Consider the following 16,008-nt stretch of genomic DNA (forward strand, 5'->3'; position numbering starts at 1 on the left):
ATTAATTTTTTTTTGGCTAAATGGCTTTCTCATAGTTTTAATTGGAAGATTTTGAGAAAAAAGGAGCGAGGGAAGAGGCCTAGTTGCCCTCCAATTTTTTGATTACTGAAAAAAGCAACAAGAACTTTTAATTTTTTACGAACGTTTTCATTAGTAAAAAATATACGTAACTTACGAGATAACTTATGTAACGAACTTCTATATTCGTATGTTTTTATTGCGTATATGAGGGTTTCACCCCTCGTCGATACCTTGCTCTTTACACTAAAGCTTAAATTTTGTCCCAATTCCTTAAGAATGACCTCTGAATAACAAAGGCCGTAGAATAAATAGTTGAAATTACCAAATATACTTTAGCGTAAAGAGCGAGGTATTACGAGGAGGTAAACCCCTAATATGTGTAATAATTTCTGTTCGGTTTAAGTTTTAATGCTGCTCCTCACTTTCAGTGGAAAAAACTTTTCATGGAAAGATCCTTCCACGCAACAACCCTCTCAACTCCCCCCCCAAACCAAAATAATCCCCCTGAAACCGTCTGTACATTTCCCAGTAACAAATACTATATGTAAACACAGGTCAAAGTTCGTAACTTGCAGCCTCTCATGGGGACTGCGGGGGAGTAAGTCGTCCCCAAAGACATAGTTATTAGGTTTTTCGACTATGGTGAATAAAATGGCTATCTCGGAATTTTTATCCGGTGACTTTGGGGAAAAATGAGCGTGGGAGGGTGCTTAGGTACCCTTCCAATTTTCTTAGTCACTTAAAAGGGCACTAGAACTCTTAATTTCCGTTAGAATGAGTCCTCTGGTGACATTCTAGGACCACTGAGTCGATACGATCACCCCTGAAAAAACAAACAAAAAAAAATAAAATAAAAATAAACACGCATCCGTGAAATGTCTTCTGGCAAAAAATACGAAATTCCACAATTTTGTAGATAGGAGCTTGAAACTTCAAAAAAAAATTCTCTAATACGCTGAATCTGACGGTGTGATTTTCTTTAAAATTTTCTGACTTTTAGGGGGTGTTTCCCCCTATTTTCTAAAATGAGGCAAATTTTCTCAGGCTCGTAACTTTTGATGGGTAAGACTAATCTTGATGAAACTTACATATTTAAAATCAGCATTAAAATTATATTCTTTTGCTGCAACTATTGGTATCAAAATTCCATTTTTTAGAGTTTCGGTTATTATTGAGCCGGGTCGCTCCTTACTACAGTTCGTTACCATGAACTGTTTGATTTACAAAGGTATGGAAGACATTGCCGACCACCTTTGTTTCTTTCAATTGTTCAGGTTGTGGGAAAAAAACTTTTTTTTCTTCGAACGATTTATCTATTCCATAATTTTGATTTTCAAAGGTATGGCAGGCATTGATGACATAATCCATGTCAACCATCATGCCCAACCATCATGGCTATCATTTTCAATTTTGACACGTATTGAGTCTCGTTGTCCAGGTTGATTTTCATTGACTCGCTCACATGTTCGGTGTCGTATGTCTTCTAACCGCGTGTGTCTTTCATTTTCATTTTTGACTTGCTCACATACTCGCTGTCGCATGTCTTCTAACCGCTTGTCTTTGCTCTTCATTTTCGTTTTTGACAAGCCACCGCTGTTCTTCTAACCGCTTGTCTCTTTGCTGTTCATTTAGATTTTTAACACGTTCGAATTGTCGCTTTCGCATATCTTATAACCACCCGTGTCTTTGCTCTTCATTTTCATTTTTGACGTTTTTGTTTTTTCATGTTTTTGGATTTCGATTACGTCAGACAATTTAGGAATGGTCTTTGCATTAGCTGCTCGTATTGATGTTTTCGCAATTGATGGTCAGGTTGTCGAATTTTGCATCTCATCACGTTTATAGTTCAGGTGTTGGTTCCAAAGAATCATCATTTATAGCAACTGCAAATTTTCTTTTTTTTTTACCTTCCAGCAGACATTATCTATATATATTAAATATTATATAAATAACTGTTGAGTTGAAATACCAGTAATCTTATTAATGTTATTCTTGACATCATATAAGAAAATGCTTATACGATGCCATAAGAAATACTTAAACGATGTACTATCATAGTACTGACGTCATTTGCAAAAAACAAAATTAAGGCTCTTACCAAATTGTCTCAGACTTCTGACCTATCTAGATCGTTTTTTTTTTGCGAAAATATCCCAAACTACCAATTTTCCGAAAATTATATGGGACCGCTTTTGAGAACATACATAAATATATGTCACTAGCTGTTGGGGTGGCGCTTGCGAACATACAACATTCTTGGCTGTCCCATTGTCTGTGCATATAAATAGATTGTCAGGTTTACCGACTCTTGAACATGCAACATATAATTGTCCATGGGAAAAACAATCTGTATTTAGATCTATACCTCATTATTCTAATGATTGCCCTTGAGCTCTGTTGATGGTGATTGCTAATCGAACATTCCCTGCGTCCCCGTCGTCATTTATATATCCCCCTGTGCCCCCCGGCGTCCCCGTTGTAGTTGTTTCCCGGTCGTCATTTGTGTCCCGGTGTCCCAGTCTGTAATTTATCTTTGAGTGTCGCGGTCGTCATTTATATTCCCTGTGTCCCGGTGTCCCGGTCGTCATTTTTGTCCCGGTCGTCATTTGTGTTCCGGTGTCCCGGTCTGTAAAATCTCTTTGAGTGTCCTGGTCGTCATTTATATTCCCTGTGTCCCGGTGCTTTGTTGATGGTGACTGCTAATCGAACATTCCTTGTGTCCCGGTCGCTTTCTCTTTGAGTGTCCTGGTCGTCATTTACATTCCCTATGTCCCGGTGTCCCGGTCGTCATTTGTGTCCCGATGTCCCGGTCTGTAATTTCGTCAGTCGACAAACATGACGTCAGTCGACACACAAACATGACGTCACTCGACAGACACACAGACAACTTATTTTTATATAAATAGATTGATAAACTCAACTTGCTACATGATTAAGCTTACAGGTTTGAACGTAACCATTTATATAATGTCAGTAGTAAGGCCCGAAAACCGAAAGTTTGCAATTATTACAAATAGTGTAATAATTATATGAAAAGATGGAAAGATAAAAAAAACTGGTAATTGCAAAAATATTTGTATATATTTTAACAAGGGATTACGACAATTAAAAAGCCTTAAAAAAAGAAAACCTCCTTGAGGGCAATCAGTTATATATAGTCAGTAGGAAGGCCCAAAATTCGAAAATTTGCAATTATTACAAATGATGATTCATTATTTTGACAGAGATTACAACAATTCAAAAACCTTAAAAAGGAAAACGAAAAGTTTGAAGCTTAGTACATATCGTTGTTAGAAATTGGACCCCCCCCCCCAACTCCCCCAAAGAGAGCGGATTCAGTCCGGTTATGTTAAACACGTATCTAGGACTTGTGCGTATTCTTCCCATCAAGTTTCATCCCGATCTCTCCACTCTAAGTGTTTTCCAAGATTTTCTGTTTCTCCCTCCAACTCCCCCCAATATCACCGGCTACGGTTGGAATTTAAAATATAAGCTCTGAGACACGAGGTCCTTCGAAATATCTAATTTCATCAAGATTCAATCACTCATTCGTAAGTTAAAAATACCTCATTTTTTAATTTTCCTCTCCTTCCACCCCCCTCAGATGGTCGAATCGGGGAAACGACTGTTATCAACTCAATTTGTGCAGGTCCCTGACACACCTAACAATTTTCATCGTCCTAGTACGTTAAGAAGCACCGAACTCGCCAAAGCACTGGAAATCCCCCAACTCCCCCAAAGAGAGCGGATTCGATCCACTTATGTCAATCATGTATCTAGAACTTGTGCTTATTCTTCCCATCAAGTTTCATCCCGATATCTCCACTCTAAGCGTTTTCCAAGATTTCGTTGTCATTAATAATCAAATATATTTGAACAGACCGCAGTAAAAAAAAGACATTAAATTGCGGAAAGAGCAAAAAATTAGTAAATCAAAAATATTTGTATATATTTTAACAAGGGATTACAACAGCTCAAAAACATTAAAAAATAAAACCAAGAGCTTGAAACTTAGTAGAAATCGTTGTTAGAAATTGGACTTGATTTATCAATCAAATATCTTTTAAAAGAGCAGTATGAAAAGACATGAAATTACGTAATAATTGCAAAAAATTGATAATTGCCAAAATATTTGTATATATTTTAAAAGGGGATTAAAACAATTCGAAAACCTTATAAACGAAAATAAAAAGTTTAAAGCTTAGTAGATATCGTTTTTTAGAAATCGGACTTGCTATAATAGTCAAATATCTTTGAAAAGACCTCAAAATGAAAAGACAGCAAATTGTCTCATATTTTCTGCAGCTAGAGAGCTAGCAACCATGAGTATTTATATATAGAAGTATCTATATATCTATATACCTATATATGAGTATCTATATATAAATATACGTGCTGAGTGCCCGAGCCTTCTCGGAAAAATATGAAATTTCATGTCTTTTTAAATAGGAGGCCTGAAAGCTCTACAACAGATATATCTGATATTCTGCATTTGGTGCCGTAATTTTCTTGTAAGTCACCCATCCTTTGGTGGTGTTTTCCCCTTCTCTTGTAAATTGAGTAGGATTTTTTCAAGCTCGTAACACTTTTGGGGCACTTTAAGATGAATGAATTTATTATATTTGGAATCATACTAAAAGTTAAATTCCTTTAACGCATATTCTACTATAATAACTTTTTGTGTTAGAGAAATGGTTACCATTAGTACGAGGCATTCTTCACTTACAATTCGTAGCCACAAACTGTTTAATATGCGAAAAAAAACATAAAAAAGTATTTCTACTCAAACTTCATTAAAACTATAGTTCCTGGTAATACTTGCCTCCTTTACCAGCAAATTCCCTGATGACACTCAAGATGCTTCCTCCTCTTCACCTTTCGTGTCACTAAACATATTAACATAGCCTTTTATGTCACGAAAAAAACGTTTTTCTGCAATGAGAAGGGAGCTATCACCCCGCTTCACATTTATTCGGGCACACAGCCCGAAACCCCTTTTTGAGAGGGAGGAGCAATAATCCTACATGGAACGGGTATAAATCACAGATAAAATAGCATTTTTGGCCCCTATTGCTCTAATTATTCAGAAAAAAGGCCCTTTAACACACATGAGGGTATTTCAATCTGTAAGTGATAGTTGTTCTTTGTATCTATTATATTTCATTTTATTTTGTTAACTGTCCAAATCCAATTTTCATGTATTAGATTGCAATGATCCTTTTTTCCTTTCTCTTATTGCTCTCACAATTCGGATGGACGAAACACACGTGGAACTACAATGGATTACGTTTGGCAAAGAACAGAATTAACAAACTATATAAATCAATGGCTAAAGTAAGGCCGTATTCAGGGGGGAGGGGTAGGGGCGATTAAATCCCCCCCCCGAAATGTTTGTCCGACTCGTAGAAACGTAATGAAAGTGAATACAAAGAAACTTTTTATGCGTTTTTAATTTTTTTAAACCCCCACCCCCGGAAAAATTCTTTTGTAAAACTCCCCCGAAAAAAAATCATGAATACGGCCCTGGGTTAAAGTCATTGAGACTATTTGCTCCTTGGCTTCAGCCCGCTTACCTTCAGAGGTAAATTTTTCCAGTTGTCCCGACGTTTTTTGTACCTTTCTTCGAACGTCGAGTCCCAAAACTCTCGGGATTTTATCCAAGCGGGCTAAAAGAAATAAATCAAGATTAAATTATATATTACTAAATATATTAATTAGTTATTTTAATAATCAAATTAATTTTATTAAATATAATAATTAATGGTTGTTTTTACTACGCATTAAAAACTAATAAAAAAATAATTAATTAAAGGATATTAATTACTAAGATAATTAAATTATGCAAAGTAAAATTTAAAAATAAAAGTAGGTTAGGCAAAAATTACATTCGGCCTTACAAGTTATTAAATCAACAGCTAATTTGCCTTTAGTCTAATTGTTTTCCTTTTGCTAAATGTTTGACTGAATGAGTAAATTGAGTTTTTTGTGTCAATTAATTTATTTGTTTAGAATTTTTCACGGTATACAAAAATATATCTTGAATTTTGCATCACCCACAGATCTTGTGATAATTCGTGAAAATTTTGGATTAATGAAATTTGGATACTTTTTATCCAATTTCCTTTAATGGGTTGAAAAGTTCTCTAAATTAATTTTACATGCTAAAATCTATTGTGTTTGTCTCAATACAGTTTTTACTCCTGCATACAAAAATACACTGAATAATCTACTAAATCATCAAAAATCTAACTTTTTGTTAATCCAAAACTTAAATCCGGTTTTAAATTTTGAAACTGTAATCATTATTGTTTATAATCTAATATATAATAAGCCAATGTTTGTCATTCTCTGCTCTTAAAATAATGGTTCTACATAGTTCAACGGGTACCCGAGGCCCTTCTATCAGGCAAGCGTTTCTCATTACCCGGTCAGTAACTTTCCAATTCTCATAAGAGTATATGCTGCTTTTTTCTTTGTTATGTCTTTTTCTGACAGGTTCTCCTACGAGTCATTTTCAATGACTTGCTATCTCTTCATTGTCATTAACAATGACAAGTCTCTGTCTTGTTCTTACCAGAATCTAAAGGGAAAAATAAGTCAAGGACAAAATTTTGAGACTACTTCTTGATTATCAAGCTCTGTTCAACAAGCTTAACTAGGTAACAGCTTAGTAGTCTGTAGCCTTTACAGTTCTGAGCAGGTTATAGCTTCGTTGGACCGACACTAGCAAAACAAGTAATCTTTATTCATTTAATTTTTACTAATATTATATTTATTTACTTAGTCTATTTCACTCATTCGTTTTATTGCATTGATTTAATTAATTTAAATTTAATCTATTTATTAATTATTATTTCTTTGTTTATTTTATTTACTTCAATTTATCTATTCATTTAATTTAATTGCTTGGATTAATTTAATTTTAATACGTCCATAACGCACTCTGTAAACAGGAGGAGTGGAGTATTACAAAGAAAAGAAAAAAAAAACAAAAAACAAGTAAATATGGAAATATTCCCTGCAATACGAATATAACAGTGAAGTATGGTGTTGTTTGCTGGGTTGTATCAAATTTTGAACCATTGTATCTGTATTCAAATATTAAGGAGTTAACTATATTGTGAAGCAGTGCTGCCATCTAAATCATACTTGTGTCATTTTTATTATATACCATTTACATTATATTTAGGTATTTTCGAAAATAATGAATCGAAAAAAAAAACCTTTTTTTTAATCAGTATGGCTGTGAATAAAAAAACACTTTTTTAATCTTAAATTTGAATTTCCAGGTTCATTTTGACAATGAGCTTGCACCGGCGATTTCTTTTTCTTTTTGCATATCTTTTTTAAGACACCATCTTTTTCATCGTTCAGTGGCAATCTTTGGTCGATAAAATAGTTATTTATAATTAAGTTGACAAACTGAAAAAATAGCCTCTAATTAAATTTCCAGAAATTCCATTTCAATTTGCTAAGTAACTGAAATTAGTGATATTAAATAAGCTATCTTAGCCATGAAGTCATCTATGAATTCATCTATCATAGAATGAATTCATTTAGATGAATTTTACATTAGGGGATATTAGGATTCACAGGTAGGTACAGATATATAAATAGCATCCTACCTTAGGCAAATTTGGTTATCAGAAAGGACGATGGCATTGGTAATAGACTAATACAATTTTATAGACACAACAATATATTAATAATCAATACGGTATTTTGTCATAAAATTGTCCGTAAGTTAACATTACACTCACATTACGGCAAGACGGTCAACCTTACCGATTATTTTATTGTAAATCAATGAATGCTAGATATCAGGGTATATAGGAGCTCTTTCTATGAAGTCAAAAGTATAAATCACCATTTAGTAGTGCCTAGAGTTTGTTTAAAAGTTAAAATGTAGGAAAAGCTACTTCTTTAGGCAGAAACCAGGATAATATCTTGAGAGAAATTTTCTAAGAAAATTTTAATATGAAACTGGAAAGCTTAGAATTCGACAATGTAGAAGATGGATTAAATAATTTTATGAAAATAGTTTACAAATTAGTACAGTATATTTGAGGGAGGAAAATACTTTAAGTTTCTGTGCAAAGAAAAGAGGACTGTAAAAGAAGTTTCTGATTAACAGACTTCATGGCAACAAGAAAAAAAGTAAAAGAAGTAAAAATGCTTTAAAGGTTTGGAAGAAGTGAAGTAAAAGAAATGAAAGCAAAAGATGTGGAAGAAAGAAGATGTGAAGCTGAAACCAAGGATAAAACTATCGAGGATCTGGAGAATGCAGGCAGACGGCTAAATAGCAAGATATTGTATAGGTGTTTTAAGAAATTATGAGGATGAAGTCAATGTTGGTTTTTATGTATTAAAGATATAAACGTGCTCCCAATTAGTAATAAAGAGAAACGAAACAGAAGAAAAGTGTTAAAAAGAGAAGAAAGTGTTAAAGAGAAACGGGCAGAATACATTGTGAATTGGTTAAAGCCTAATAAAGATGCAATAAATGATGTTGAATAGACTAAAATTTTTTCGACGATTTAGAAATGAAGGAAGATTTATTTTACATAGACCATTTAAAGTCAGTACTAGAAATATTGAAAACAACAAGGCTTCAGTTGCTGATAGTGTCATTGAAATGACGAAGGGCGCGAGGTTCCGAATTAAAACGAGGATTTGAAGTAAGGGCTAAAAAGGATAAAGGAAGCTTGATAATCCCAGAAAGTTTCTCATATCTATATCTTCCAGAGACTTTATCATGCAATTCCTTGTTTTCTAAAAGTAGAATTTCACGATACTGTTCAGAAACACAAATGAAAATCACTGGTGTAATTCTGATCCAAAAAGAAAGCAAAGCAAAACCTCAACTGATATACTATTGTTTTGCTCAAGCGACGAAAAATGTTGCTGCCAAAGAAAAATCTGGCTCCTACAAGAGCCCAGCTTCACTGATTATATTTTAATTTCCTTTTTATTTCAGTTAATCCAGCATGAAACTTTATTGCGAAACTCAGACTACAGGTCAAAGAGGTGAGGGAAAGCTTGATAATAATAGAAAGTTTTCCTTATCCAAGGCTTCCTGGAAATGTCACAGACAACTTCTTTTTTTTCCTGGAAATGTCACAGACAACTTCTTGTTTTTTCTGGAAATGTCACTGACAACTTCTTGTTCTTGCAAAGGCTGAATAACAGGTTAATGTTCCGACACAAGGGACAATCCTCTCAAGGTGAAATTGGAACCTAGCTCACTGATCATATTTAGTTTCCTGTTTATTTCAGTTAACCCAACATGACACTTTATTGCAAACCACAAACTACACGACAAAGAGGCAGGGGAAAGCTTGATAATAATAGAAAGTTTTCCTTATCCAAGGTTCCTGGAAATGTCACAGACAGCTTCTTGTTTTTGCAAAGGCAGAATAACAGGTTAATGTTCCGACACAAGGGACAATCTTCTCAAGTTGAAATTGGAACTTTTCAAGCAACATGTTTAGAAAAAGATTTCTGATTATAGTAAAATAATAAAATTACAGAGACAAACTGTAAAAATAATGAAAAAACTTTGATTCATCCACAAATGGCAGTCCTCTAATTTTATCTTCTTCCTTAGAACTTCCTTCCAATACTTGAAGATGTTTTTGGAAGATAATGAACTTCGCAATTATTTGCTAGGGTAATGTATTATTACTTTGGTATTCTAGATTAGAATCTTTTCAATTTTGTGAGCTTTCCAGTGCGAAACTGGAATCGAATCTTAAAATGGATGCCTGTAACATCTAATAAACCTTGCTTAAAATGGCAAAAAAAACTGTTAACGAAGTTCCTCGTTGCTTAAAATATGCTTTTATTTTTACAGACTTCTGCTTTTGAATTGAAAACGGTCGATATCTATTTTTTCTCAGTATGGTAATTTTGGTAATTATGCATATTATGTAATTATGTAAAGTAATTATGGCAATTATTCAAAATTGTTCATTCTAATTTTCACCTTTATATTTAGCTTTAAATAGAAAATCATTACAGCCCAAAAAAAGGTTCACCAAATACTCATAGACACCGCAAGAAAAACTTTCTGTGGGGGGGCCGGTACGATGGATGGGCAAGTTGTGTTAGTATTATGGATTTGTCTTTATTGGAATATAGTAACTTGAAGTGTGTCCAGTTCGGCTGCTAATTGAAAATAAAGATGTAGGCTATGTCTAAAGTTAAAATTAGTTTTGCCTCATACGGTAACGGATCAATACGTAACAAAGGTGATTGCATCTTTCCAAAACCGTCAAAACAACAACACAGGAATAGTGGTAATAAGGCTTAAAAGTAAAACCAGCAATGAGATAAGAACGCAAAATCAGTACTTTTACGATTGAACCCATAATTTCTTGTATTTCCCATACAATTCAAATATTTTACGTTTTTCCGAAATTTTGTGACGGAATTTGTTTCAAACTTTTTCCGTCAAAAATCTCTTAAAGTCAAATAGAATTGAGATAGATAGAAAATGCTGTGTTGCCGACTGTCTCAAGCGAGAAGGATTAAGCAAGTAAAAAAAAGCTGGTATTAAATTATCCCCACTCCTAGTGCATTGATTTGTACGTATATAATAATTATTTGATTTGTGTTTAATGCGTGTAATTATTGCGGGGATTTATGTATGAATATATCGGTGCTGTATGTTTTTATTCGATTCTGCTTCGTTTAATTTTACTTGCCTTTGTTCTTCTTTTGTGAGTGTTTCTTCTTTTGTATGTTTGGATTCGTTTCTGCTTCCTTTAATTTTAGTTGCCTTTGTTCTTCTTTTGTGAGTGCTTCATCTTTTGTACATTTGGATCCGATTCTGCTTCCTTTAATTTTACTTGCCTTTGTTCTTCTTTTGTATGTTTGTATTTGATTCTTCTTCCTTTAATTTTATTCTTTTTGTTATTTTTTTCCTTTTCATAAGTATAGAAAACCAACTGTTTATATCTTAGCTAGCGTGTGTGTGCAAAACATTTATTCTTGAGTCATATTTAATATAGAGGTCTTATTTAATTTTTAATGGTTTTGTCAATATTTGTCTCGTATTAGGCTGCAATTTTTCGCTATTTTCATCGTTCTGTTAGCGTAGATGTTCTTTTTTTGTGTAATTTGATTCAGTTGATCGACTTATTGTGTAGCAGAATCTTATCTCTATTGGTTTCCCAGTGTCTTTTATTAAGCTAATGCAAGCTCGTTAAGCTAATGACTAAACTTAACAGACGAATAATAATATCAAGACACTTCCGACAAACCCAGAAAAAACAATGTGGCATTCGACGAAATAAAATGAACAAAAATAGAATATATATTTATTTTTGCCAAGAAAAAGTTCCTAATAATCTCAAAAATTAAATTTTTCAATTTTATTCTCAGCAACTAAGGAAACTGAAGTCAGCCATTTGCAGGAAAGAAGCAGACCTTACATCATCTAAAATGTAAATCTAATGAGGGCGGCAAATCTCAATATACCGTTGCAAAATTTAATACTTCATTATCATTCGGAGCTCTTTTGTGTATCGTTTTTTTTGTGCATTTTCCCTATTTTTCTTATTTATGCACCATCCTTTTCGAGTTTTTGTAGACGGGTTTTCAATCAAACAAATAAATACCTATTCTGACAACGTTAAAACTTAAAACAAACAGAAATTATTACGTATATGATAGGGTTCACACCTCGTCAATGCTTCGCTCTTTACGCTAATTTTTTTTTAGTACTTTCAAAAGGGCTATTTATTTTAATTAATTTCTTTGTGATTCAGGGTTTATTCTTAAAGAATTGGAACAAATCCCGAACTTTTGCGTAAAGAGCGAGGTATTGACGAGGGGCCATTCCCCTCATATACGGAATAACTTCAGATCGTCTTAATTTTTATTGTTGCTCCTTACTTTAAGTTGGAAAAAACTGTTTTTTTTTATTTGTTCTAGACAAAAGCTTGGTACTATTGACTCAAATTTAGTGAATTTGTCTGCTTGTTTATTGGTTTCATTCTTTTCTTTTGGGTTTCTGAAGGATCTTTTTTTTCAAGAGGAGAGGATAGGAGAAACCAAACTGAGAAAACCAGCAATGTCTTATGACTTCCCCGTAAAGTCAAATATTAAGACATTATAAAGATATCATAGAACTCTAGAGATTTCGAAGGGAATACGGGTCAAATTCACCCTCCCCTCCTGCGTCCTAACCTCTTCTCCTCCTTCTCCTGTATAGAATCCTCCCCTCTTCCTGCGTGCTTATCTAGCATTACATATTAAACAAACATGTTGGATGTAAAAGAAACTATCTTGTAACTAGCCTTTTAACTAAATATAACTATTGTAACTAAATGTAAATCAATTTGCCTTGCAGATCATCTATTAAAAATTTCCTCAGTCAGTCAGAGCAAAAAAAAAACATTCTTTCTTAGAGGGGATTTCAAAACGCTAAAGTTAATTGCACTTTAGCAAATTATCTAATCCAAACAAACTATCTACTTAGTATTTTGCCTCAGGAAGTTTTCAGCTTGCCAAGTCATGAGGCTGAATAATAAACATTTAATTTCCATGAGAATGAGTTAATTTCTGCCAAGGATTTTCTAAATTAATTTTCTTTAAAGCATACTTACATGCAAATTAAATTTTGGAAACTGTTCCCAAGTTGTTATGTTTGTCGATGCTTTTTTTGCTGTGGGACACTGAGATAAATTACTGGGTGGTTCTCTCCATAGAAGTTCTTTGGTGACCGCCTCCATAGCTGCTGGCACCCTCTTTTGCCAATTAATTTTAAGATCCATGTATTTTGATCTTGTAAAACTAAACTGACCACTTCTTTCAGTTTTATAGATAACTAGTATGAAAAGAAGACAAGAGATTGTAAGGAGAAACCATAGATAACGTACGAAAGAGCGCTTTCCAGATGGACGGAGTATCATGTTGACTTTACAGCAGAGGAAAAGCTTCATTTAACGTAAAGATCACATTTTCTTTAAATCCAACTGAAAATAGTGAGCTGGAAAGAAAAAATAGCTTTGATTGGGATAATAAAAAATTAATTAGCGATAATCAAATTAAGTAATGATTACTGTCTGGGTTCGCTCGAAAATACAAAAGCCTATAACAGAAAATCTACGTCTAAATCAAATCTAATTTCCGTTTTGAAAACACAATAAAACCTGCAAACATAAAATCTGTGTAACATAAAAGGTTATGTTTATATTTTTACCACCACTAAAGGGGTAAAGGTGGGATGCGGCCCTATCACCGCCAGGATATTTACCACGTTGAACAAGTGATGGAAATAGCTCTATTTTAACGGGATTTAAATGAACATATTGTCTATCAGTTATGAACAATCCTAATATAAAGAACTTATTAATTTGCTCATCAAAAGCTATTATTAAAATTTGTAAAATTTTTTCTTATAGGGATTAGACTATCCACAAAAGGGGCGTCATGATCAAGAAGATTATACAACAAAATTAAAACTGTAAGAGAGCCCTACAGCCGCTATCTGCATAATATGGAATTTCTTATTTTTTCCAGAAAAAGTTGGTCAGCCTTTTCTCAGAAAATGTGGTGTTATAAAAAGTGCGGGTTCGCTTTTCCCCCAGGGATGTTGATTTTTTTTATTAAAGGCTTCATGGCTCCATCAAAGGTGATGATACGCCGATAGTCCTGGATATTACCTAACTTTCCAGCACTGAGGTATTTGTTATACCTTCTCTTGAACGCGTCAAGGGAGGGAATTTCCGGGTTTATCTCTGCCGGCAAGCTATTCCATGTGGCGAACGATCGTTGGGTAAAACTCGTTTTCAGATATTCTTGGCGGGGAGTACCCTGCTCAAGGTAGACCTGACGAGCTGTACTTAGGTGAGTTGATCACAAGGGCTTTGTTCTGTCATGAAGGAGCACTGATAGCTCTTCTGATGGAGGGTTGTACATCTACTTGTAGAAAACCAACATGGAAGCCACCTCGAAGCGTTTCTGGACTGCTCGATTTTGAATCCGTTGGAGTGGAGCGATGCGGCTTTTTGTCCAATAATTTTTTGTCCAATAATTTGGTGCTAATTTCAGAAATAATATTGTTTTTTTTTATCACATAAGATTTCTTAAAAAATGAGGATGAATCTAAATAGTGTTAATTACTGAGTTTAATTAGTATTAATTTTCATTAATCGGTATTAATTAACTTTATGATTTTTTCTAAGAGGTTCATCTTCATTTTTTAAGAAATCTTATGTGATAAAAAAAACAATATTATTTCTGAAATTAGCACCAAAATTTTATACACTTTAATAAGAAGTGCCCATAACTTCGCGAAGTATAGGAATCAAAGGGGGGAGGGGCAAGCCTCAAGGTCATCCCTGTTTTGACTTAAGTAGTATCTTGTTTATTAACCATTTATTTTGTGTCGTAAACCTAACAGCCTATAGTATCTCACATCTTTTTTAATGGATTCTAGTTTTATTGCAAATGTAACTCAAGCCGTAACTGCAAACTTTTACAACAAATTGGGATATGATTTTTTTATTTAGCACATGTATGCAAAGTTTTATGTCCACTAAAACTACTTATATTTCCTTTGCAGTTTTCAGGATCAAGTTTTAGCCATTCAAGAAACATTCATCCTCTGCAGTCTTTGGCTTATCAAACTTCGATTTTCTGCAAAAATTAGAAAGTTCTTAGCAACTGAAGTTTACTTTAGTTTTTTGAATTATATATTGAAATTGAATTAATATTGATAATAATATATATTAATATTAATATAATAATAATATATAATTATATAATATAGATAATAATATATTAATAATTATATAGATAATAATATATAATTAAAATTGATATAATATATATAATATTATATATTATATTGAATTAAATTGAAATCCATCAATCTAAAACACAATCAGAAACTGTAATATCCCTATTTCCCCTCCAATTGACACTAGTAATTGTGCCTGTATACTATGGAGCTTAGGTAGCGTTTCTCAATTTTGCAGAAGCAAAAAATTGACGTAAAAAATAGACTAATTAACTAAACTAATTAACGTAAACAATAAACTAACGCGCTGTTCGTTTTGCCTTATTACCACTGCTGTTATGTTATTGGTATACTAGTTATTGTTATGTCGAAAAAAACCTGACTAATGAATGACAATGTTTTTTCCTGGTTTTAGGGGCAAAACTGGATAATTAAAAAGGCCAGAAATTGATTTGAAAAGCTCGTGTTTTATACTAATTCGTTTCCAACCATTATCTACTAATCCTATGCTGTTGTATCGTTTCGTCAGAATCATGTTTAAGATAGAAAAACATTTTTCCAAAGCTTTCACTATTCTATTTAAAAAAAAAGTTCAAATATTAACTTTGATTACTCCATCAACAATTTTAAGTTTTAACATTTCTAAACCCAAGGAATTACGACTGAGATATATAATTGACCTTTCAGTCGTGCATAGTCTTGAATTAGTGGTAAGTGTGCTATGGCTTGGCCCATGTCAGGCACTGAACTAACCAGACACGGATCTATTAAAGAGTTTCGTTTTTTTCCCTAGAAATTACACTGCCATCTAGCAGTTTATATGGCAAAAAGGTTAGTGATACTAGACTGTAGTAACAAGTAAATACAAAAAAGAATATAATTTTAGTTATTGAAGAACAGAGAGTGTGCCAATTCCTGTGGTAGCTGCACGAAACAATCTCCAGAACACAGCTGGTATCTTGTCTTGCCCCACATTTTTTTTTGTCTCATTAACCTATAATAATTTCTTTATTAGCTTTTATTGCTGGTAAGGATACTGGGAATTGTGGATACAGTGCAAATGTAAAATATAGGTGGCCAAGGCGAGTTTTGTTTCACAAATTATTCAGTGTTTAGACGAATAGAAAGAGACGTCTGTGAACTAATATTAGAATACTGGAAGCCACAATAAAGACAGGGGTCATATATGACCGAAACGTGGGCCCTTCAAAACGATGAGAAAGATTTGGTAAGAGTTT

At 33.4% G+C, this 16,008-nt stretch overlaps 1 protein-coding gene across 4 annotated transcripts in view; it reads right to left on the reverse strand.

Annotated features, from left to right (window-relative positions):
* The window catches only part of LOC136024913 (alpha-mannosidase 2-like), a 112,943-nt gene that overhangs the window by 84,672 nt on the left and 12,263 nt on the right, over positions 1–16,008 (reverse strand). For all 4 annotated transcript variants that reach the window (XM_065700487.1, XM_065700504.1, XM_065700506.1 and 1 more), the window contains 2 exons: positions 12,633–13,015; positions 5,595–5,687 (listed from right to left, as the gene is read on the reverse strand). In XM_065700487.1, the coding sequence (XP_065556559.1) occupies positions 5,595–5,687; positions 12,633–12,968 (429 nt within the window). In that variant the 5' untranslated portion in view covers positions 12,969–13,015. The remainder of the gene's footprint in view (positions 1–5,594; positions 5,688–12,632; positions 13,016–16,008) is intronic.

The sequence above is a fragment of the Artemia franciscana genome, chromosome 1 (genome assembly GCF_032884065.1).
Source record: "Artemia franciscana chromosome 1, ASM3288406v1, whole genome shotgun sequence".
Taxonomy (NCBI): Eukaryota; Metazoa; Arthropoda; class Branchiopoda; order Anostraca; family Artemiidae; genus Artemia; species Artemia franciscana.